The sequence below is a fragment of the Podarcis raffonei genome, chromosome 8 (assembly GCF_027172205.1).
Source record: "Podarcis raffonei isolate rPodRaf1 chromosome 8, rPodRaf1.pri, whole genome shotgun sequence".
Taxonomy (NCBI): domain Eukaryota; kingdom Metazoa; phylum Chordata; class Lepidosauria; order Squamata; family Lacertidae; genus Podarcis; species Podarcis raffonei.
Genome location: NC_070609.1, coordinates 25681965 through 25707121, shown reverse-complemented (window position 1 = coordinate 25707121; position 25157 = coordinate 25681965). Strand labels below are relative to the sequence as shown.

The 25157-nt window shown below is 43.1% G+C and overlaps 1 protein-coding gene across 2 annotated transcripts; it reads right to left on the bottom strand.

The window, feature by feature from the left end:
* Positions 1-1141: 1141 nt before the first annotated feature.
* Positions 1142-23632, bottom strand: FAM76A (family with sequence similarity 76 member A). 2 transcript variants are annotated; one of them, XM_053398642.1, is made up of 10 exons: positions 23483-23629; positions 21337-21401; positions 17482-17536; positions 16615-16767; positions 15641-15798; positions 14065-14151; positions 13364-13495; positions 5761-5896; positions 4915-5016; positions 1142-3188 (listed from the first exon to the last, which is right to left on the bottom strand). In XM_053398642.1, exons 1-10 carry the CDS (start codon positions 23561-23563, stop codon positions 3102-3104), a joined length of 1056 nt encoding a protein of 351 aa, XP_053254617.1. In that variant the 5' UTR covers positions 23564-23629; the 3' UTR covers positions 1142-3101. The 2 variants fall into 2 exon arrangements, with proteins under 2 accessions (XP_053254617.1, XP_053254618.1); XM_053398643.1 differs by lacking the exon at positions 13364-13495 and having other exon boundaries at positions 23483-23632.
* Positions 23633-25157: the final 1525 nt, after the last annotated feature.

The window sequence follows — 25157 nt, the reverse complement described above, 5'->3', positions numbered from 1 at the left end:
TGATGCTGACACGAGCATCACAGCAGCCCACGCTAAAAGGCTGTTGTAAGTATTATTTGGAGAATATAGGCGGCGTAATCTCAGAACTAAAATGCACAACATAAATGCTATTGTTTTGTTTTATTGTAATATCAGTTTTGTGTTTGACACCCTGGGGCCCTTTGGAAAGAACAGCTGGATATATATTCAATAAAAGCAAATACTATTCATTGTGTTTACATCCTACCTTTTTCTCCAAAGAGCTCAGGTGGGTTAGGCTGAGAGGTAGCGATGGGCTCAGGGCGACCCAGTGAGCTTCATGGCCAATTGGAGATTTGAATTCTTGTCCCCCAAGTCCTAATCTGACACCCTTTGGGAGGAAGGGTGAGGTATAAATTTAACAAGTAAATAGTTTTGTTGGTTTCAGTTGTGTTCCATCTACAATTTTATTATGTGCACTGCTTAGAAAGCTGTTTAAGCGGTTTATAAATCTTTCTAAATAAAACAAGCAAGAACATATATATTCTGGTAAGGTGTGATGGGTTGTATCCAATGTTGTGCTAAGGAACCTGTTCAGTTAGTGCAAGGATTAGTGCTTGTGCAATGGAATTTCCTCCCTCTCCCATCACCTAAATCTGATCTGGGGGTCCACACCTCAGATGTGGGGAGGGCACAGGGTGCACATGGGGGTGGGAGGACAGTGTTCCACTGTGCAAGCATAAATCCTTACACTAACATTATAACTGCATTGGGCACCACTCAATGCGACTTGAGCTCTGTCTCCAAGTGGCAGTCAATCAAACAGAGTAGGGGAACTCTGAGAACAATTATGTTATGCTATATGCCTTCTTCAATGAAACATTTTAAAGCGGGGGGGGGGGGAATCTGCATTTCTCATGTTATATACTTAAATTCAGTGGGAGTCTGAGATTTTTTGTGTCGCTTTGTAGAAAACTTCACACCTTTCCTCACTTGGGTTATTCCAGTTTAAATCATGAAACTTCCCTGCATGGAAAAGAAAAATGATCAAGGACTCGATGTTCATAGGATTTTAAAAAATTGGAGAGACTAGCTGTCACACCCCCCCCCTACTTTTTTAAAGCAAGTGACGATAGCTACAGTAATGTGACAAGACTGAAGGAGACATATCAAGCAAGAAACCTTCAATACAGAAATAACTGTTTAATCCTCTACATACATCAAATCCCACAGTAGCACCAAAAGGTCTTTGTGCTTCATGCTGATCACCTGCGCCTGGATCAGGCCCATGCCAGTGGGGGGGAGGGGAGGAATGGTTTATCTTTGCCGACTCAACCAAGAAAGGCATAGGCAAAATATCGAAACATGAAACCACCAAAAGATCCCCCTCTCCCACAAACCATTTTTTTTTACATTTATTTTGTACAAATCAATGCAACATTTTTTAAAAAAGATTGCCAATGTTACAAACATAGAAAGAAAGAAAAACGGCATCACTATAAATCACCCACTTAAATGCATGATCAAGGTGTCACAGTTAAGAAAAAAGACACAATTTACAGGAAAAAATCCTTCTCCTTGTCTTCATTTTCTGTAGGCCGAGGAAGCTAAAAACCACTCCCGCTTATATTTCTTTTTCTTAAAAATGTTCTTGAATATAAAAATTAGGCTTCTGCTGCTACAACTCCTTCTGACGCAATGAATTCTTAATGTACAATGTCTTTTAAACAAAGCAAAAACAAGACAAAAAAATAAATAACCCACAGCAGAGTGCACGTTTCAATATTCTTTCTTCCACGTTCCAAGGCTTGTAGGTCTTTCAAAGTGCTACTGGAAAAAAAATCATCCCATATATTTATATATTTTAAAATATCCATAAAAGCCCATCTGCAGCAAATATCCCTCTATTTATCTTATAGAAAGTTAATCTCACACCACTTCAGATTGCTGTGTTAGGTGCATGTCCAAAAAGGGGGAGGTGTCCCCCATTATTTCGGACTGGGCTCTGTACAAAGGAGCAACCTGGCCAAATACCTTGCCTGGATCTCAACTGTATTTGAACGGCTTGCTATTTGCGAAGAGATGCCTTGAGGGGCAGGGCTCAAACAGCTGCAGTTCATCCCATCTCTCCTCTAATTGGGGTAGGGGTCTCTTGGCCTTGCTGGCACTCCCAGCTGCTTCTTTCTCCTGCAAAAGCCATCATCTTGAAAAAGAAAACGAACACAACCTTCTTCCCTCACACCTCTTTGTTCTGCTGCCAAGTTAGCTGGAAACATGGTGCCTGATCTCCACCCAACTTCCTCAAAACTCTGCAGAATTGGGCCTTGTTACGGCCCAGTTACCACCACATTATTGGGGACTGGCCTCACCCAACCACTGATCTTAGGAAAAGGCTCCCTTCATCCCCTCCCAATTCCAGCAAAAGGGGTTGGGGGAATAGGAGAAAAAGCAGGCAAATCTTGATCAGGGACTGAACCCTAATTCTCAAAGAACCAATGCCATATAAGTGATGACGACAACAACTGAATAAGCAAAACTGCAATTCATCAACCCACTTTCTTCCAAATTAATGTCCCCAGTATTTTTTCCAAGAGGCCCTTCAGCCTCCAGAATTTCTGATAGACAGTTGCTGAATTAAACCTCCATCTGGTTTAACGTCCCCCAATTATACAGACGTAATAGAAACATTTGAGAGGAGCTCTGCATACTAGAGCAAAACACAAGCATTCTTACGAGTAAGCAAAGTTAGGTACTGCTCTTTAAAAGGCTATACTCAGGCAGGACGTTAAATGCCTGGGGGGGGGGAGAGAAAGCAGGAGAAGTCCGTGGAGGGATCCTATCCCAAGCCCTGTTTCCCTTACCGACTCGAGGGAGGGGTAGTAAAACTGAATGGGAAAACCCTGACATTGAAAGTATTTGTTGGCGGGCTTGGAGGGATGGTGCCCCCAGCCACCCTCATCGCTGTACTAGGACAGGAGAACAAGATGTGGAAAACCCAACACCTCAAGCATGCTATTGAATGGTCAGACGCAGAGGCTTCCACCACGTCCTTCGCAACAACAATCAAAATGAGGTTTTGGAAGGATTCCAACCCAACCAGCTGGGTTTGCAGCCTTACTGCAGGAGGAGCTCCCAGGCAGTGTTTAAGGGGAGGTTATTGCTCCTGACTTCTCCGTTTTCTTCCCCTTGGATAAAGCTGCGGCTTGTTTCAGGAGCTCTCGGTTCTTGGCCTGTTGGAGGAAGGAGAAGATCCATGTGTTACTTGAATGGGTTGGGAAGTAGCCCCAGGCTGAGTAACTGCTGCCGATTTACACAGAATCCTGGACTGGAAAAGAATAAAAGAACTTGGGGGGAGGGGAGAGGGGAGAGGAGTTCTGCACTGAGAAAAGCTCAATTCTGCAACCTGAATAAATTATGCAAAGCAATCTATCCTGCAATTCTCCCAGTCATCATGGGGAAGGCACTGATGCACTCACACAACCATGGATATAAGCAATATGATCCAACATGCACACCCCTGAGAGTGCGACCCTTGGGAAAGGGTTGGAGCTCAGTTGTGAACTACGTTTTATATGCAGGAGGTCCCAAGTTCAATCCCTATTGCCTCCAGGTAGTGCTGGGAACGCCCCCTTTCTGAAACCTTGGAGAGCTGCTGCCAGTCAAAATAAATGATAGGTAAAGGTAAAGGGACACGGGTGGCGCTGTGGGTTAAACCATTGAGCCTAGGACTTGCCGATCAGAAGGTCGGCGGTTTGAATCCCCACGACGGGGTGAGCTCCCATTGCTCGGTCCCTGCTCCTGCCAACCTAGCAGTTCGAAAGCATGTCAAAGTGCAAGTAGATAAATAGGTACCGCTCCAGCGGGAAGGTAAACGGCGTTTCCGTGCACTGCTCTGGTTTGCCAGAAGCGGCTTAGTCATGCTGGCCACATGACCCGGAAGCTGTACGCCGGCTCCCTTGGCCAGTAAAGCGAGATGAGCGCCGCAACCCCAGAGTCGGCCACGACTGGACCTAATGGTCAGGGGTCCCTTACCTTTACCTTTAAAGGTAAAGGTAAAGATAAAGGATGCCTGTATGGTTAAGTCCAGTCAAAGGAGGCCGAGGGACCCAGTGTTTGTCTGCAGACAGCTTTCTGGGTCATGTGGCCAGCATGACTAAACCACTTCTGGTGCAAGGGGACACTGTGACGAGTGCCACAGCACACGGCAGCACCGTTTACCTTCCCGCTGCAGCGGTACCTATTTATCTACTTGCACTTTTGAACTGTGTGCTTTTGAACTGCTGGTTGGCAGAACCTGGGACAGAGCAACGGGAGCTCAGCCCATCACAGTAATCGGCAAGCCCAAGGGGCTCCGTGGTTTAGACCACAGCACCCCATGTCCCGGTAAAGGATACCGCTTCTCAGTAAATGATGCCAAGCTAGGAGGCAAGGAGGCGCACCAACTTAGATAGCTTTAAAAGAGGACTAGATGAATTCATGGAGGATAAGGTTATTGATTTCTCCTAGCCATATTGGCTATGTTCTGCCTCCACAGTTGGAGGCAGGAATGCTTCTGAACACAGCTAGAAACCACAAAAGGGGAGAGTGCTCTTGTGAACTCAGATCCTGCTTGCAGGGTTCTGACACAGGCATCTGCTTGGCCACTATGAGAACAGGATGCTGGACTAGATGGGCTACTGGCTTGATCCAGCAGACTCTTCGTATGTTCTTATGATGCAGCCCTCTGTATCTTTATGTAGGACTCAGAAAGATACCTGTCTGAAAATGTGGAATGCTGCTGCCAATCAGCACAGGCAACAATGAACTAAATGGGCCAAAGGTATTGAATTGTTAGAAATCCAGAGTAGAATATTAGTCGACCTAACAATGCAAAGGTTTGCAGAGCTGGTCACAGTGTTCTCAGCATCCAATCAGTCCTGTAAATGCTAATTAATGGTCCAAGTTAAACAAAGTTACCTGCAATTGTTCTGTGACTTCCTTGTGAGTCTTTTCCATCTGGTTCATTTTCACCCTCATCTGGGATTCTTGGTACTGCAGATCAGCCTTCAGTTCAGTTATCTGAGGAAAAACACAAGCAAAAGAAATCAAAGCAGTTAAAATTCATTTGCAATTAATATTTGCCATACAATGGGAGATATCCTTGTAGAAATCCAGTATGCTAAATAAGCTGCAGGGCTGCCACCTGGGAACAAGGTGATAAGAGTTTTATTAAATTCCATATATATTTAGTTTGAAAAATGAAGCAGGAACATAGCTGAGATCCAACAAAATTCTTACAGAAGCCTTTGTCCAAATGTTTTGGACTACAACTCCTATCAGCTGTTGCTGTGCTGGCTGAGGTTTATGGGAGTTATAGTCCAGAATATCTGGAGGGCACCAGGTTCCTGAAGACTGCCTTATGGCTTAACTTCCAAAATCATGAAACACAACCAGCGCCCAACCATCTTTCAGCTTGGGATCCAAACACCCACAAGAGCACCTCTCCTTACACCATCCTGGCCATGTCTTGAGATCTTCAGAGGAGGCTCTTCTCCATGTTCTGCTGCCAGGATAATTTCAATATGCAGCAGACAGGGAGAGAGTCTTCTATGTGGTGGCACCCCAACTACAGAATGCCCTCCTCCAAACACGACAGGTGGCAATGTGACAATCATTTCAACACTAGCTCAAGACTTATAGAATCTTATTTATCTGTAGCGATACTATGAAAGATCCAGCTCTAGCTTTCCTCACCTTCCTTAGGAAGAAAATTAAGAACAGATTACAATAAAGTGCCCCATTGTGGCTCAAAGGGGACGTTACCTTCTTCTCTTTCTCCAGGATCATCTGATCTTTTTGGTGCAGCATTTTCTTGAGAGTAGCCACTTCCTCTTTCAGCTGGGCTATGATGACAAAGTGGTCAGTGCCTGGAGAGTCCAAGGCAAGGTCTGGAGAAAAGCTATAAAGAGACAGTAAGGGGGAGATCATTAATTACTCACCCCTGGGCTCCAGTTCAGATGGGATGGTAAGCCGTGAACAAGAGAGGTCAGTCCCACAGGCTAACAGGAAAGCCTGCAAAGTCCCTCACGGTCATCTAGTTATCATCTTTCAGTGAAATGTATTTGGAGAAACCCTTCCCAACCTTGAGTCACCGGATGTTGCTGACCACAGCCAATGGTAAAGGATGAAAGGAACTGTAGACCAACAACATATGGGGACCCAAGGCTGGAAACACTGATTTAGAGGATATGTATGTAGGGTGATCTACAATAATTAAAATAACACATATGTGCAACATCGGATGCAGGATATCTCTGACCCTCCAAAAGTGGCTGAACTCCTACTTCCATCAGCCCAGCAAGTCAGACCAATGGCCAGGGATGATGGGAGTTGTAGTTCAGACACATCTGGAGGGTCTGTGTGGCATGCTTGACCTATTTGTCAAATGCATGCTGCTCCAACTACATATTTAATTTGTGCCAGGGACATTTTGTGTCCCCCCCCCCTTTTAAAATGACAACATAGACAATCCCACCTTCTTCTTTGGTCAATTACCACTGCAAAGGTTTAGCTAATATTTGACGTGTTTCCACACTCTTCACGACAAAGGGGACAACGGCTATGGCTCCAATCCTATGCATGCTTCCTTGAGCACAAGCACTATTGAATTCAACTTACTTCCAAGCGACTTACTTCCAAGTAAATATGCATAGGTTGATCTGAATTGCATCTAAACAATTATCACTGTATATCCTGCGAAGAGGGAAGAACGCTATGCACCTTCTTGAGCATATCACTCTCTTTGCACAAAATGAACTAATAAGCAGTTCTCCAAAACTTCTGTCTTCCCCCTTGTTTGCAGCTGTATGATATTATCCTTTTCCGTGTGGATTCATATTAATTTTTCAGTGCAGCATCAATTTTCTCTGTTTGGAGTTTCTCTGCATTATTTAGCGCACCTGTGCATAACACTGTACAGACCTGTCTTTGTTGAATTTCAGTGCATTGCTGTCAGCCTAGTCCTAAAGCTCAACATCCCAATCGACTTCCCATATTCAATATAGCAGCTTTAAGGCAGGATGAGAAACACTACCGTGAACACACCACCAAAGAGCAGCTTAGAAAATTTCTGAGCTATGGATCTTCTACACTGTGCAAAATGAGTTCATGTGCTTTGGTATTCTTCATGTTGTAACGTTCAGTGGGCAAAAATGTGAGATGTTAAAGAATGCTGTTTCACATGCAGAGAGAGGGAGGCAAAATCAAAAGCCAAGAGGTGGCTATGGCATGAGGTTTTCTAAATACCCTCAACAAGGACATATCTATACCACAAACCTATGTGGCAGCGATGGGAATCCTGTAGCCCTCTAGTTGCTGTGAGACTGCAACTGTACTTGTCTCTCACTACTGGCTCTGCTGTTTGGAGCTGATGGGAGCTGGGAGTCCAACAACCTCAGGAGGGCACCAGGTTCCCCACCTCTGTTCTCCTGGCTTCTCCCAAAGAATCCTGGGAATCTACCCTTGCAGCACTACAGTTCCCAGACTACCAAGCTGCTTTAAATCTGCAGTGAAGACACGAATGGCCAACTGATGGCTTGCAGGCAACAACGTACCTTGATATGTCCTCATCAAACTTTAGTCAGAGTAGTAATATATCCCCAAGTGCATTTGGAGATGCACTCTTTGCCCTTGGAGATAAAGGAGACCAAGATTCCCAGCAGCAGCATGAACATGTTCCCCATGAGGAACACAATCACTGCTTTTTCAGGTTAGGTTTGAAACCCAACATGAACACAACACACCATAAATGCTACTGCATTACTATCCCATGCAAATTTTGGATATGCAAAGAGTCACTGCCACCCCTGATGTAAATTTATATTTTTTAATATTGTGTTGGAAGCTGCCCAAAGTGGCTGGGGCAACCCAGTCAGATGGGTGGGGTATAAGTAATATATTATTATTATTATTATTATTATTATTATTATTATTATCTTAAATCTGCAGAAGGTGGATCCAGACCAAGTCAGGCACACTCATTATTTCCACTTAAGATCAAAACTTACTTATCAAGTTGCATGGATTTCAGCAGGTGTAACTACTGCCTTGGTCCAGATTTAACAACCCATTTAATGCAACCTAAATATTAATACTAGAGACAGAAAGAACCACACAAATGGAAAGAGGAACCCTATGAAACAGTGAAAGTTCTTGGGGGAGGCAGTAAAGAGAGAGACAGTATTTCAACTCTGTTGACAGCACTTTCATTACAGAAGCCAAAGAACAGAAAAAGAAGTAGCTAAAATGAGAGTGGGAGGGTGAGGTTTTCCAGAAATACCCCATTTTCAGAAACCATTGTTTTATCTACAACTTCTTCTCGAAGGTTTGACCAAACTGCGGGAGGTAGTGGAGGACAGAGGTGCCTGGCGTGCTCTGGTCCATGGGGTCACAAAGAGTCGGACACGACTAAACAACTAAACAACAACAACTTCTCGAAGGGTCCATTCACAGTCAAGTCCTACACACAAGCAAGCACGCTCCATCTGAACTAGGAGCCACACCTACATTAACATGGGGAAGCATTATTGTGAACCAGCCTGTAGAAAGGTACAACCACAGCCACTCCCACGACTGCGGAAGTGTCTGCTTGCCGTCTTCAACGTACACAACTCGGCCAGGAATCAAACCACTCCTTAAGAGTAGAAAGCTGGGCAGGTGAAGGCCTGGGGAGAGTCCTGAGGGCCAGACAGAGATACCCGCAGGGCCACGTTCACCCCATATGCCCGAGGTTCCTCATTCCTGACCTACATGGAATGCTTGGCTTGCCTATGGTTACCAGGCAAGCAACTCAGTACAAGACTGCACTTATGTAATATTGCTCATTTCCAAATAACTTGAGACCCAGAGTCCTCGAAGGGAGGTCAGGCAAAGCAATCACAGGGCAGACAAGGACTCCCTTGGAACTTCAGGTTTTTTCCCCCTCTCCATACTGAACAGCCTTGATTGAGGCAGGCATAACTGTACAACGCTGCCAAAAATGTCAACCTTCCTAATTACTCTTCAGCTTGAGACACACCATGCAAAATGCAGTCCATCAGCTTCACAACTCACCGACCCACCCTTTGTCAGTCCCAGGCAGGCAGCAAAAACAGGAGGTATAGTAACAGGCTGCCATAAGCTTGGCGGGTTGCAAACAGTGCAAGTTTGCTGTGAAATGAGAAATGGGAGCTGTGGAACCTGGGAGCCTCTAGATAAAGTGTGGGGAACCTTTGGCCCTTCAGATGTTGCTGAACCGAATCAGCCTTGGCCCCTGGTCCAGCAATTTCAAGAGGGCCAGAGGTTCCCCATGCCTGCTCTGGGTGCTGCTGTGCAGTTTTTGCAAAGGTTACTGCTACACCATCCAGAATATAGCAGGTGACAAGAGCCTAACAGACCCGGCTGAAAGACTAATTCCAGCCAGGTTGCTCACAAATCCCAATTCTTATGGATCACAATAAACCTGTGATTTCTTTATGCTGGTTTCTGCCTGCCCTCCCATGGCAATGAGGAGAAATTGCAGGTCTGTGCTAAAAAACTGCACTCTCTTCCTTAGATAGTCGTTTAGAAATCATAACATGTATGCCATGGTCTAGTAGGTTTAGGTGTACAGAATATAGAGTGATTATTAGAGCAATAAGAATTAAATCAAGCATACATATACAAGCCTTGATTCTTACTGCTCTAATCACTGAAACTTGATATAGATTCAGTAATACAGTATCTTGTCTTATGGATGGAGAGGAGAGGACACGCAATGAGGTGAGAGTGCAATAGCTGTGTGTGTCAGCCCCTCAGCTCTGACCTTGGGAGCTACAGATATGATTAAACAACAAATCTGGGATGTAGCTCTCCAAAAGGATAAAGTTCAAAATCCATGCTACTCAGCAGCAGGAAACTGTAGCAAAAACTTCATTCCAGCTGATTATCTTTATATTGTATTATAATCCAATGCTCATCTTTTTTGGCCAAATTACGTTGTGAAAATTAAGGTGTGTGTTAGATTTGATGGCACATTAGACACTTCCGGGTTGGTGCCATTGTTTAATGGCGGATTCCCTCCAAGCTCCGGAGGGAATCGGCTCCGTAGCGTCTGGGTCTGGCCGCTGCGGCGAAGCGGAGACCCTTAAAATCACAGGCGCGGATGCCTGTGAACACAGAGACTCGGCGGGCACCATTTGCGCCCCCCCAATCCGCGACGGAGCCTTTTTAAAGGCTTTGGAACGGAGGCAGGGTGAGGCGTGGTGCTGAGAGTACTCCCTCGCCTACGGAGTGAAGCCGCAAGCCATTGACAGAGAGCGCCAACTTCTTCCAAGACCGATTGGACTCTAAAACATAAACCCGTGAGTAATACGGAGATTGGAACTTTAAAAATTTCTAATTTTGGATTTGGAACGAGCGGGAAGGGGCTAAAAAGGAAGTCCACCCCCCCCCTTTGTAAACAATTTAAAGCAAAGGACTGGGCAGCTAAGGTCGAGAGAATCTGTTTCTTGTTTTTTAATGAAAGATCCTGACTTCACGGTTTTGACACTATAAGAAGATTTACTGGAGGATAAAAAGAATTTTGGGAGCTGAAATTTCACCCCCCCTGAGACCCGGGAACGTCCTATGAGAAAGCCTGTTGCATTGAAGATTTTGACAGCTGTCAAGTGAGCTGTTAGTCAGCTAGTTGTCAGCTGGAAAAAGAGAACATTGTTTCTGCTGTTTTTGCTGGTTTACTTGGTATAACTTGTTGAAAATAAGGAGGGCTGATACAAAATAACTGGACTTTTGGTTTTGAGCTGAAAGGAACATTAAGGAACTAAAATCCCCCTAGAGGGGTAATAGAGACACTACATCACAAAAATGGCTGGAGTATGTAAAATCCAAGCAGAATTGGACAGAGCACTCGTTCTCTTGGGAAACTTGCAAGATGAATACAATGCTTTGTCTACAAAGGTATCACTACTACACTGGACAGTAAACAACAGTTTTGAGCCTGATAAGGACTTGAAACAGGAAGCCTATTCAACTGAACAAATAAATGAAACTGAAAGTGTAGATATGATGGAGCAATATGTTGTTTTTGAAGAAAATGAAGGAGGAGCAGGAGATTTGCAGGAGCTAAAGGAGAGTTACAATATGAGGCCTGACATGATGATAAAAAAGGACAATAAAAATTGGATGTGGAAAGCCTGGTCTGAATGGGAGTCTGGAAAATGGAGAGATCTCCTTTGGAGGAGATCTGAAGACCTGAGGATTACAAATTTGTTGAAGGTGAAAGCCGGAGCTTTGGGGACATCTGGATCTGAAAGAAATTTGAAACAAGAGTTGGAGCACCCCATAGGCTTTGCTTTTAAGTATGGAGGACTGGCTGGAAGCAACATGGATTCTGTTGGGCCGGAGCCCCTCCGAGACTTGGGGCTTAACATCAAGGACTATCAAAGAGACCGGCAGAAAGGAACTGAGAGAGATATAAGGGCCTCGGACGTGAGATCTCCAGGCTAAATAAATAACATAAAGACTGATGGATATTGGTTGGGGACTGGAACCGGGAAAAGGGTGGGTGGAGGTTGGGAATCCAAAGGGTACATAAGGATAATTTGCTTTTTATATTTTGTTAGTGGTAAGGAAATTGGGTAAATCGTGGAAGGGAAATTTTGGTCGACTTTAGGAAAAAGGTTTAAGAATAATTAATGGGGTATAAGTATTGATGTGTGATTTTAATAGGGTAAAATTGGTTTTTTTCTTTTTAAATTAATTGAAAATAAGGCTGTTAAAAATAAATTGAGGAAATGGAAAAAAGAAGTAAAGTAAAACAATAGTATGTTAGAACAAATGTCTAAGTTAAGGTAAAGAAATAAGTTAAGGATTTGCTGAACTGACAATTTAAATTGGAATACAAGAAGGGGAGGTGTGAGGAGGTCTGAGAAATAAGGTTAAGAATAATAAGTATCAGAAACTTTATGTGTTTTTTCTATTTTTTGTTTAGTTATGAATATTATGTATTTTTGTGTTTCTTTTTTTTGTTTTGTTTATTTCTTGTTTGTGTCTGTTGTGTGTTTCTTGAAAATGCCAATAAATATTAAAAAAAAAAAATGATGGCACATTAGACAAGTGATTACGGTACTTTTGAAATTTCTAAATACCATAGCTGGCTTTAACACCTTACCATCTACTCTATTGGAAAGGAGATCCTCATACATTCCTTATAACCAATGTGTCTTGCTTTTGTCAATCAAGCATTGAAACCATTGAGCATGTATTACTATATTACTCATATTATAAGGACATCTGCTCCTTATATATTTTAACTATTTAAACTGAATTCCCAGGCAGTTCTGATAAATTTTACACTTCCCCCCTTTTGTCAGATTCCACTAAAGGCTGTTGGTAGCTTTTTGTACTTTTGCAAGCGTTGGGGTTCTCTCAAGTAACCTCCAGGCTGAATTACTGCAATGTTCTCTATGTGGGGCCGCCCTTGAGGCTGATCCGGAAGCTCCACCTGGTGCAAAATGTGGCAGCTCAACTGTTCACTGGGGCAGGACATGGCCAACACATGACCTCACTCTTGAAAGACTTGCACTTGCTGCCAATTAGCTACTGGGCTAAGTTCAAGGTGCTTGTTTTGATGAATAAAGCCCTACATAGCTTGGGTTCAGGATTCTCTTTATAAATCCAATTGATTACTGAGTTCTCTTGGCGAGGGCCTCCTGCGGATATAATCTTCTCAGGAGGTCTATTTCCTCACAATACAGGAATTGGTCCTTTAGCGTTATGGCACCTCCTTTTTGGAATACCTTCCCCTTAAATATTAGGCAGGCACCCACTCGGTTTGTCTGTTCAGGGCCTACTGAAGAACTTCTGTTTTCAACAAGCGTTTTAAGTGGAGACCTTTCCCTGTCTGCATCCACACTGGAGATGTTTTTATTGTTTTACCACCTGTTTGCCACCCTGGGCAACTTTGGGAGGAAGAGGGCAGGATATAAATTCTATAAATACATAAAAAACAAATCCTGCCAGTATCTCCCTCTTGTGTGTGGATAATGTCCCCTTGGCTCTATGAGAACACACACTAGAATAAGGAGTTCGATATTAGTGTATAGAACAATATTGTCTCCGCACATGGATTTCATGCCTTGATATTTCTAAATGCAGGCATCACAGACAATGAGGGAGTGACAGGAGAGTTGTAACATGGAACTTGACCAGACCTTCAAGCGATGGTTAATAAAGCAATTGCCAACGAATTACCTACACACTTAGAAGTCCTGGCCTACAGTCTGGCCCATGTTCCTGGAATGATATGCTTTAGGAGGAAATCCAAGAGCATGGATTGCTTCCATAAAATGAGACAATTCCCAGGGTTGGGGAGGAAACGGGTGGGGGAGAAAATGATAGGTGATCTCACTTCAGGATGTCAGTGCCTTGAGAAACAGGACAATCATGGGCACCGAGACTCTGTTGGGAAGCAGCCCACTGCACCAACACGGACGGGGCACTCTGGATAGGGGGGCAAAGCATCTCGGGAGAGGAAGGAACGCTGAGAATTAGAGAGGAAAGGGAGGAATGAAAATATGCACATCAAGAGCGTCAATGCTAACTACACCCGCCCCCTCCTCATTCTTTCCAGATTTTAAGTGTCAGGGAAACCCTAACCTACCCTACGTCACTTGCTGGGGACAGGGGGAAAACCAACACATTTTTTTGCACACAGCAGTCACAGAACAGAAGCTACAGATTTCAGAGATTGGCAGAGGCTTTCCTTCTCCCAAAACAAAGGAAGGGGATAAAGTGGGTCTCTTTTTAAAAGTATGATCTTGCTTGACAGTAGCTTTCTTTTCTCTAATATATTTCTATTCTGCACTGCCTACTTTAACAGCATAGTCTGGAATCCCAAAACTACACATATAACTATGCAAAAGAAATGCAACCTATCGCCAAACGTTTTCCCCATAATGATAAAGTTGGTCCACAAGAGCCCTGCAGCTCCAGAAGAGAAGCTTCACCATTTAAGTCTCTAAGCGCTGAAAAGTTTTCTAATTCTTTTTCTTTTAAAACTAAAAACAGATCAGACCACCCACCCGCACTTCCAAATTTTAAGATGCTCACCTGTCTCCATTGGCTGATATGGCATCAAACTTGGGCTTTTTCTTTGGGATTTCATTCTGAATAGAAGATGTAGATAATGTTTTCTGGCTGCAAAAGGAAACAAAGCAACAAAACACACTGTTAAGAAGTTTGGCAATTCCAAGTCAGTTTTCTGGTTGTTTTCTATAATTGCAGTATGCTCCTTGAAAAAAAGAACTCTTTGTGGATAAAGCAGCAGGGTTTCTTAAACAGAAGTAAACATGAGATGACCTTTAATGCACCTGTTAAAAAAAAGAGGGGGGGGCACCCTGACCATACTCAGTGGCTACACATTTTAATACTAGTTATGTGCCAAAGCTGTGGATTTGCTGACTAAAGTAGAAAAAACTGCAACACTTGTTATTGGGAGTGGTACATTACACCCTCCTCCCACTTTATCCTCCCAACAACCCAGTGAGGTAACATATGGGATGTGTGTGTGTGTGTGTGTGTGTAAGAGAAAGAGAAAGAAGGCCAGTATCACCAAATGAACCTCAAGGCAGAGTAATGATTCAAACCTAGATCACCCTGATCGTATCCAATACACTACCCTGACTCACACACTTCCTTGCCAAGCAGTTTCCAAGACACATTTAAGCAGGGCAATGTGTATGTTGTGATCCCATGTGGCACTGGGTGCAGAATTCATCAAAAAATAAACTTTAAACAGCAGCAGTGCATTACAAAGCCACTACAGATTTCCACCTTCCCAGTTGCTGCACAGGCTCCTCAACTTGTACAGAAATACAGAGCAAAGCAGCAATTTTCCAGTCCTCACAGCTGGGAAGAAACGTCGGCCATGCCTGCTTAAATGTCAAAATAGTTTTCAAATAGACAGGCAAGTGCTCTTTCTCTCCTAATCACCTCCCTGCTCTAAATCCCAAATAAACCGAAAGGTGGCTTGGGTTTATTATTGTTTTTAAAGCAAGAGGACTGCAATATGTGTTAGTGCATACTTTGGTCCTCTGAAAAAGCAAACCACACCAAAAGACAAATACTTCTTATTTACCATAAAGTAACAGCCTGCTATTGAGAGCTCCCTTAATAAATGATTTGAGGAACATATCCTAATATTCAAGAACATATTGGTTTACCCTACGGAAGCATTCAAACATACAGTTTTAGCAGGCAGCCCACCACAGAAGTGCATTAGACACATTCTGTGTCATCCTCTCCCCCCAGACAGAGTTCAGGGAAAACAGTTTTTTTCTTCACTTTGCAGCAGAAGGCAGTTTTGCCATCTCCAGTTAGGGCTGAGAGAAACTGCTGCCTGAAACCCTGGAGAGCTGCTGCCAATCAGTGTGGACCATATGGAGCTAGATAGACCAATGGCAGCTTCCAACGTTCCATGCCTTCTCATAGAACCCCTGCATGTTTCCATGCATGTTTGTATACATCCTATCTCAGAGTTCAAAAGGCCACTGAAGTTCTGTAGGATGGCCACAATCCTTTGGCCAGAAAAAGCAAGCCTGCTTTTCTGCTGCATATGCCTCCATATGCCACAGGAGTGCACACAGAGAGTGAAGCTGCCGAGGGAGCTACACTGATAGTGCATTACCTGTTGTAGTGGGTGCCACTGCTGAGTCGGCCATACTGTTCGTTTTCCGGCAGGCTTGTCCGGGAAGAGGTACTCAAGTGCTTACGTTGCTCTTTGGTCTTCTGCAAGACTCTTTTATAGGAGAGTGTGCAAAGCCAGCAGAGTAGCTTCCCATCCACCTAGGAAGATGAGAAAAGGGACAAAACAGGCAGGATGTTATCACACTCTCCTAGACAAAAGGAAAAGCACAACAGCCAAATTGGAACTGAGAAGCAGCTCTTCTGAAACAGACCATATTTAGAAACAAAATAGTCATGACCGTTTAAACTTAAGGGTAGCCAATGTGGTGCCTTCTAGATATTGCTGGACTACAACTCCCGGTTTTTCTGGGAACTGGCCATGTTGGCTGGGACTGACAGAAGTTGGTATCTGACATCTGGAAGGCACCATGTATTACTGGTGGGAAAGACACGAGCCAATTCACACAGCAATCTTTTCCCTAAAACCAGTGAATTTAAGTTTCATTCCTCCTCATGCTGGATGCCCGGCCAGATCTCAAGATGTTGGCCAGGAACCCATGTGGAATCCATGTCTCACTGAGCAAAGGAGACACCAGGGCAGTGGGCACCTGCAACAGGCAGAAAAACTTCAAGGAAATGCAGTGAGCCAATGAGGAGGAGGTTCCTCAGTCCCTATTGCGAGGGACTTAATGTTCAGTAGTTGGCTTCGAAGCTTACCCCACCTCCTGGAATGGTCAAAATAATGACAATACCAAAGTCATAACGATGACTCAGTAGGGAGCAATCTGATGAGCACACAGAATCTTAGAGTTGGAAGAGGCGCAAGGGTTATCTAGTCCAACCCCCTGCAAAGCTGGAACATCCGTAGGACATACTTTTAACTGTATCATGTGTTAAATGGCCTTTTGGTGCTCAGAATCTACACATAGCAGACAGCTTCTTCACTTTCCATGCTGAATGTATATAGGCACTCACTTTTTTCCTGTCATCTTTCCTGTCAAAGGCACACTGCTGCTTACACTGCTCACACGAATGTGGTGGTCCGTACTTCTTCTCGGAGTTTGTACAACGCTGGCACTTGTTACCAATAAATGCAGCAATTATATTGCAATACTGGCATGGTTTGGGCTGTAAAAAACCAGAAAATTGTAAAGAGATTAATGATGCACTTTAATTATATATGCAATCGCCAAGACCTGCTCCAGTGTTCTCAACGTTGCCTCCCTGCTTTCTCTCAACTAAGCATAATGAGTTTCCAAAAACACACTACATACATTTAACTACCCTAAGCTTGCTGTGACCTTTTCTTCCACTTGCTGGTCCACTGGAAACTGGCCAGAGTTCCACCCACCTCTGCTTTTAAACCACCGTAGCAGGAATGGGGAATTTCCAGCCTGCATGTCAATCTTGTCACACTAGGGAGTCAAATTCTCCTGAGTTCTTTTTTTAAAAAAACCAACAAACCAAACCCAGTTAGTTGATGTCATTGCAGTGCAGGATGATGTCACCTGATGGATAGAGCTTGATTTTGCATTGGCTGCCACACCAGTTCCCCTGGCCATAGCAGCAGGATGCAATCCCCTCATCAGCTGACAAGCAGGAGTTAGATCCTGCTCAGTTTAGCTGACATTCAGGGCTGCAAAGCGCAATGCTACCCAATGTGACTATGATGTCAGGTGATTGACACACAGGTAGATGGCTCCACCTGCCTGTCAAATTTGGCCCTCGGGGTGGGAAGATAAGGATCTGGCCCACTGGCAGGAATAGATTTCCCACCTTTTCACTATACTATAGGAATTAAGATAAACTTCCAGTGCGTAAGGAAAGAAGACTGAAACATACCGTCCCATAAAGTTTCACGTTCTGTGCACACTTCTTGCATATTGTGTTGGTTTTGCTAGCAAAACAACAAAAAGATTAAATTAAGATAGGAAAACATGATGTAACATGATCTGCATTTACAGATTATAAAAGAAGTAACTTTGTCGCTTTTTGAATTATATACCATTTATGCCTTACATGATACGGTTAATTTGTAACTATTAAGTTCTGGATCCAATTCTAGAATATTTTAATTTAAGAAATTAAAAAATGCATAATATATAAAAATGCAGAAGGACAGAATGATTTGCTGTCTCCTGTTTAAAATAGTAGGGGTTGCTCATGAGTGTTCAACTCAATTGGAGTTGTGCAAAGCTATTTCAAATTGTATTCTACATAGCAATTCTACTTTGCATTAAAAAGGTCCTAAATTAAATCCCTGGCATCTCCAAAAAGGCCATGGGAGAGAACCATGTCTAAAATCCTGGGCGGCAGTTGAAGGAGAATGTATTCAGAAACCAGAGGAAATTAGAAAGTGTTTCCAGAGATATTTTAAAAAATTGTTTTCCCAAGGACCCCAAGTGGAGACTGAAATAAATAAATTTTTAAAAAGCTATGGCCTACAAAAACTAACACAAGACAAACAAACTGACCTGAATTATAAAATAACCCAACAGGAAATCGAAAATGCCATTCAGAACATGCAACTAGGCAAATCCCCGGGCCCAGATGGACTTACCTCCAAATACTATAAGATATTGAAGGAATACCTGACTCAGCCATTGATGGAGGTATGTAATCAAATTATGGAAGGGAAGGGGGCACCAGAATCGTGGAAAGAGGCATTCATCACTTTGATACCAAAATTGGAATCTGAAAAGACTCAACTTAAGAACTACCGTCCCATCTCACTCCTAAACGTGGATTACAAGATTTTTGCTGACATTTTGGCAAATAGATTGAAAAAAGTCTTAAATGGAGTTATTCATAAAGACCAAGCAGGCTTTCTCCCTGGCAGGCATTTGTCAGATAATACTAGGAACATTGTTGACGTTCTGGAACTTCTACAGACAAATTTGAATACAAAAGCAGTTTTGATATTTATAGACGCGGAGAAGGCCTTTGACAATATATCTTGGAAATTTATGAAGAAGAATTTGGAAGGGATGGGAGTGGGAAGGGCGTTCCAAAATGGCATAGATGCAATATATTCAGAACAAAAGGCTAAATTGATAGTAAACAATGTGGTGACAGAAGAGTTTAAAATTGAAAAAGGAACACGACAGGGGTGCCCCCTATCACCCTTGCTATTTATTTCTGTCCTTGAGGTTTTGCTAAATTTGATCAGGAAGGATCAGCAGGTGGAAGGAATACAGGTCGGAGGAAAACAATATAAACTGAAGGCCTTTGCAGATGACTTGGTTTTGACATTACAGGAGCCGGTGTCCAGCACAAAAAGAGTATTGGAATTAATTTCTGAGTTTGGTCGGGTGGCGGGATTCAAGTTAAACAAACAAAAAACTAAGGTTTTGGCAAAAAACTTGACACCTTTAGAAATAGATGGGTTTCAGAAGGAAACAGAACTAAACGTTGTTAATAAAGTGAAATACCTGGGGGTCAACTTGACTGGGAAAAATTTGAATCTGTTTAAAGATAATTATGAAAAATGTTGGTCTGAAATTAAAAAGGATCTAGAAATCTGGTCAAGATTGAAACTTTCCTTGTTGGGAAGAATTGTAGCAGTAAAGATGAATGTATTGCCAAAAATGCTGTTTCTGTTCCAGACCCTACAGATCGTGGACAGAGTGGAATGTTTTGGAAAGTGGCAGAGGGACATTATGAAGTTTGTCTGGCAGGGCAAAAAGCCCCGAATAAAATTTAAAATATTAACAGATGCAAAGGAAAGAGGGGGTTTTGCCCTGCCGGACTTAAGGTTGTATTATGAAGCTGCATCCCTCTGCTGGCTGAAAGATTGGTTTTTGCTAGAAAACACTGATGTCCTAGATCTGGAAGGGTTCAACAATGCTTTTGGGTGGCATGCATATTTGTGGTACGACAAGGTAAAGTCTCATAAGTTGTTTAAAAACCATATTGTAAGGAAATCTCTGTTTTCTGTCTGGACTAAATACAAGGACTTATTTGAAAACAAGACTCCGAGGTGGTTATCACCGATGGAGGCTAAAGCCACAAAAATACTTAATATGGGGGGTGGCTGGGCAAAATACTGTGAAATAATAGAAAGAGTGGGTGACACTTGGAGGTTGCAGAGCTTTGAAAAATTGAAAGGGAAGGTGCGAGACTGGTTTCACTATGCCCAAATTTTAGAGATCTTTAAAAAAGATAAAAAAATTGGTTTCCAGGTGGAAAAATCAAAATTAGAACTAGAATTACTTGAACCTAAGACGAAAGTGCTTTCAAGAATGTACAACTTGCTGCTTAAATGGAATACTCAAGATGAGACAGTTAAATCAGCCATGATAAAATGGGCACAAGATATTGGATACAACATTATGTTTGAGGACTGGGAAAGGTTATGGACCACCGGTATGAAATTTACGGCATGTAGTGCCTTAAAGGAAAATATTATGAAAATGATGTACAGGTGGTACATGACCCCAGTCAAACTTGCAAAGATATACCATTTGTCTGATAATAAATGTTGGAAATGTAAGGAGGCTGAAGGAACTTTTTACCACCTCTGGTGGACATGCCCGAGGGTGAAGGCCTTCTGGGAAATGATTTATAACGAGTTGAAAAAGGTATTTAAGTATACCTTTCAGAAGAAACCAGAGGCCTTCCTCTTGGGCATTGTGGGCCAGAGGATACCTAAGAAAGACAGAACCTTCTTTCTATATGCAACGACTGCAGCAAGAATTCTCATAGCTAAATATTGGAAGGCACAGGAGCTACCCACACTGGAAGAATGGCACACACAACTGATGGACTATATGCAACTAGCCGAAATGACTGGCAGAATCCGAGACCTGGGAGAAGAGGCTGCGGAAGAGGATTGGAAAAAATTTAAGGACTATTTACAAAAACATTATAAGATATATGAATGTTAAAAATTTGCTAAGGTTTGAGGTAAATATGCTTCAGTATTGAAATTCGGAGTTGATAGAAACAAAGTTAATGATTGAGAAAAGTTTTAATTTCAGAGTGAATAATTAGATGAAAATACAAAAACACAGGAAACAAGGTATTAATTTGCTGTTTATATTTATTATAAAGAATGCAGGGATGGAGGAGATGGGGAAGTCCAGTGGATGATGAAAAAAAAAAAAAGACTTCGAAAAATGAATTTTTTCTTGTTTAATTTTTTTTTCTTTCTGTAAAACCGCTTTTGTTGTGTTATTGATGATGGATTTAGATTCTGGAAAAAAGCAATAAAAAAATTTATAAAAAAAAAAAAATAAAAAAAAAAAAATAAAATCCTGGGCGGCAGCTGCCAGTCAGAGCAGACAATACTGGGCTATGTGGACCAATGGTCTGACTCAGCACAAGGCATCTTCCTATGTTTCTATGGTCCAAGCTTGCAATCCCAAGCCTTCCAATCCTTGGAAACAGACTCTGATAGAGTTCATTTCTGAACTGATGTGTGAATTAGTTAGCAAAATAATGCTGAGTATTTTTCACTATTGGATAGAAAGTCAGACTCCCTGACTGATTCAACCTGGCAAAGCACCACTCTTATGCTTAAAACAATAGCTCAAGTGTGTTGGAGAGTCAACAAATGCTGAAAGCACCAGAACAGGCAGTCTTTGTTTTGGAATCAAACAATGAAAATCCACAATTTAAGATATCGCAAAGAAAGCAGTTCCATTTTCCCCCACCCACCCAGACAACCCAGTGTAAAAAGGCTGAACAAGTATTTACCTCTCTTGCTGGAATTCAGTTCTGCAATAAGTACATTTAACAATGGGGTGTGCAATCCGACATTCCTGAAAGAGAAAGATTTTTGAAAGTTCTAACATCTAGGTAATTGAATTGAAAGGCAAAAACATACAAAAGGCATTCGGGTTGTCACTAATGTATCATCCCGTAAACTTAAGGAGTGAGATACTGACAAGGAATGGTGAAGAGAGAAATCCCATCATGATGAAAATGAAGGCAGGTACTAGAGTGGTGACTCAAAGTGGCAAACTATCAAACAACAGATTTTTGTATTCTGGCCCAGGAAGCAATTAGATAGGGCTACTGCTTTACACAGCATCCAACTAGAGAAGACGGCCAGTGCAACAGGCAGGGTCATCTTACAATGTTATCGTCTCCAGAGTCAAAACTCCTCTCTTTATAGTTCATCTGCGTATTTTGTTAGTGGCACAGAAAACTGCAATTCTTCTAAGAAAAACAACATAGTGTCTCTTTAGCAATGAGTATGTTAATAGGTATTCATAAAGAAAATCAGGGGTCCTTCACTGTTGCTCTTGATTGTAATCAGTCACTGAAGAGAGTCATACTGGAGCAAAGGAACAGTAGTTAGATACCACATTAGATAAGTAGCAGCGTTTAACTATAAGCAAGAGTGCAAAACACAAACAAGAGCAAAATGTCAGTAATTACTTTCAGTACATTTAAACCCAATTATTTTTAAACTTGATTGTAAGTTGCCTGAGAAATGCCCTTTTTAGATGACTTAACAAGTTAATAAAACAACAACAATTTAATAAAAACAATAACATATTGTGGTTTTCTTTCTTTTTATGTTGTGAACCACCCTGAGATCTTCGAATGAAGGGTGTTATACAAATTGGGTAACTAATAACTAATAATAATATTACCTAGGATGAGACACCAACATCTTTATTCCTGATCTTATTATATGACTCATTTGTCCTGTTATATGGTCTTTAATGTATTTCTTTTATGATTATATTGATTTTATTGTGCAATTGCCTGGGAGCTGTTTGGCTGAAGAATAACTTACGAAACATGCTAACTACATACTGCCACAGGCCACATCTTTCTTAATGAACCCCAATTAGAAGCTAACACACAAGGCACAAGCATACAAATAATAGGAATAAACAAATACACTCTGACTTCACAAAGGACGTATGCAGGAAATAACTAAAGCTATGTTAAGTGGGATTTGTGGGTACACTCACAAAGAAGCGCCTGCCTACCCAGTTTCCAAACCACCTCCCTAAGCAACAACACCTACTACAATCTATAGGCCAATCCTACCCATGTTTACTCAGAAATAAGGTCCACTACATTTAGTGGGGCTTTCTCTCAGGTAAGAGCACATAACTGAAGTCTTGGCTTCTTGCTCTATTCCTTTCCCCTTCTATTGTCTTCATCAAAGCACTTCTTGAAGAAGAAGAAGAAACCAGTCCCAGAGAGTCGGAGTGGTGGTATAATAGCTATATGAAACTGGACCGCAGAGACGTGACTTTGAATTCCCACCACTCACCCCAAAGATCCCTGAACAGTCTTGGGCCATACTCAAAAACCTAGCCTACCTCACACAGCTACTGCATGGATATCCAGAGGCACCTACACCTCCTGTGCAGAAAGTTGCAAGGGATATAAAGGCATCCTGATTTATATCAGGATTTCTCTTATTCCCTTCACCCAGCGTTCAAAGATCTTTGAATACGTCATGACTCAGCCGTGCTTGCCAGGGATGATGACAGCAACCCTGTGAGGCAGGCCATTTGATTACAATATGGAGTGGTGGCCAGTGGGAGGGAGGGAAAGGGGGGGATGCCGAGTAATGCTGCCCTTCGATTACAGCACGCCTCGGCCACAACAACAACCACCCTGTGAGGTAGGCCGGTGTTGTTTTGATTCCAGCATGAACTGGAGGGTCGGGGGGGGGGGAGGCAGAGAGAGAGAGACAGAAGGTTAGAGGCCGAGCGAAGCTGTTCTGGCTAAGGTCACCCAAGGAGGCGGCTAAGCTGAGCTCCGACGGGAGAGGAAGAGAAGGGTCGGCGGGTGGGATTCCGGCTCACAGCTCGCGCTCCTAACCGCCACGGCGCCCGCGCCCCCTCAGCCCCCGCCCGTTCCTGGCCCTGACCTTGCAGAGCTGCTGTCCCTGGCTGAGCGCCTCGAACGGGAAGCGCTGGTGGCACTTGGTGCAAGCATAAAGCGCCGCCATCCCGCCGCCCGCACTGACAGGCGCAGCTCTAACCCAACCCGACGTGACGCTCCCGCCTGCCTACAGCACCATTGGTCGAGGGCGGCGCCACTCACCGCTTCGGAGGCGGGGCCTCCGTTCGTACCTGGAGGCTCATTGATTCTCCGGAGACGTCACTCAGAGGTTTAGGGCGGGGCGGGCTCGAGTTGTTGCGGGAAGAAGCCGGGGAAGGGAAGGGCGGAGCTGCGTCACTGGGTGTGCCTCCGTCCGGGGTTGCGCAAGGGGAGCGGCGTCACGGTGCCAACTCGGGTCACCCTTAACCATAGAGATATCCAGAGAAAACAGTAGAGTAACGTGCAATATGAAATATGTTCTCCCGTGGTTATGCTGTGGTAAAAACTGGGGGCCCTCCCTTTTGCTAGTGTTGCCCATAAGTACGGCGTGGAATCTCTGTGAGGAAAACAGGACTGATATAACTCGAACTGGAAGTTTGAGTGGCAAAACTAGATCAGAAGCATAGAAAGTATTGAGACAACGTGTGACTCTATAGTTGCATCTCCGTCAATTGCTTCTACGTTCCCGCACGTCTTCTGTTCTCTCGCGAGATCTGTGTGTGCTTTGGAGGGGGTGGAGGTTGTTATGCTTGTTTCACATGTTGTTTCGATTACGAAGTGGCTTTTAATTGTTATGGTCCCCTTTGCAGAGGGTTGCGTCCTGTTCTCGCAGTGGCCACGCAGATGCCTCGAGGAGCAACAGGCATTCAGAAGCCCCATTGCCTCTGACCGGCAGAGCATAGTCGTTCTGGCAAGGAGCCCCGGCTGCCACGAATTTGTTCAATCCTCTTTTAAGGCCACCCCCAAGTTGGTGGCCATCACTGCTTCCTCTGGCGAGCGAGTTTTCCAGAGTTTTAACTTCGTGAAAAAAGTACTTATCCTTCCACATTCAGGTTCATAGGACACCTTGCAAGTTCTCCATGCCGTGCATCAGTTTCTGAGCGTCTGTTCTGTCACCTACAGCTCATCTTTTTTCTAAATTAAAAAGTCCCAAACGCCACAGCCTTTCTTCATGGGAGAGTTGCTCCACTCCTTGATCTTTTCCCCTTTATTGAATCTTTTCCAACTCTCTCATAATACCCTTCCTTCAGGTGAGGTGACCAGAACTACACATTATTTCAGATGTGGTTACTCCATAGATTTGTGTAATGGCATTATGCTATTGGCAATTTTATTTTCATTTTCGATATGGAATGGATAAGGGTATTATATTTATCTGTGTATTTTCCCTCTGGTGTTTCCTACGGGGTATGTTGTGTATGTGGATGTTAATGGAAATCCAAACTACCAACGGCTAATTTTGCATCAAATGCCGTGCTCCCCCCGCCCACCAAGATTTGTTACCAATATTTTCTCACAAAATTATGTAAGGCCAGTCTAAAGAACCAAGGGCAGCCTAAAGAATCATCATCTTTGAAAAGAGAGTTCTAGAGACTTTACCATGTCTGCTTAAAATCTGTTAATTTGTTTTTCATATACAGGTTCAGCAGGCTAACATACTCATACAAATACAAATAATAATAATAATTAAGAGCTACAACAGTCCCCGAAAGCAACAGCTC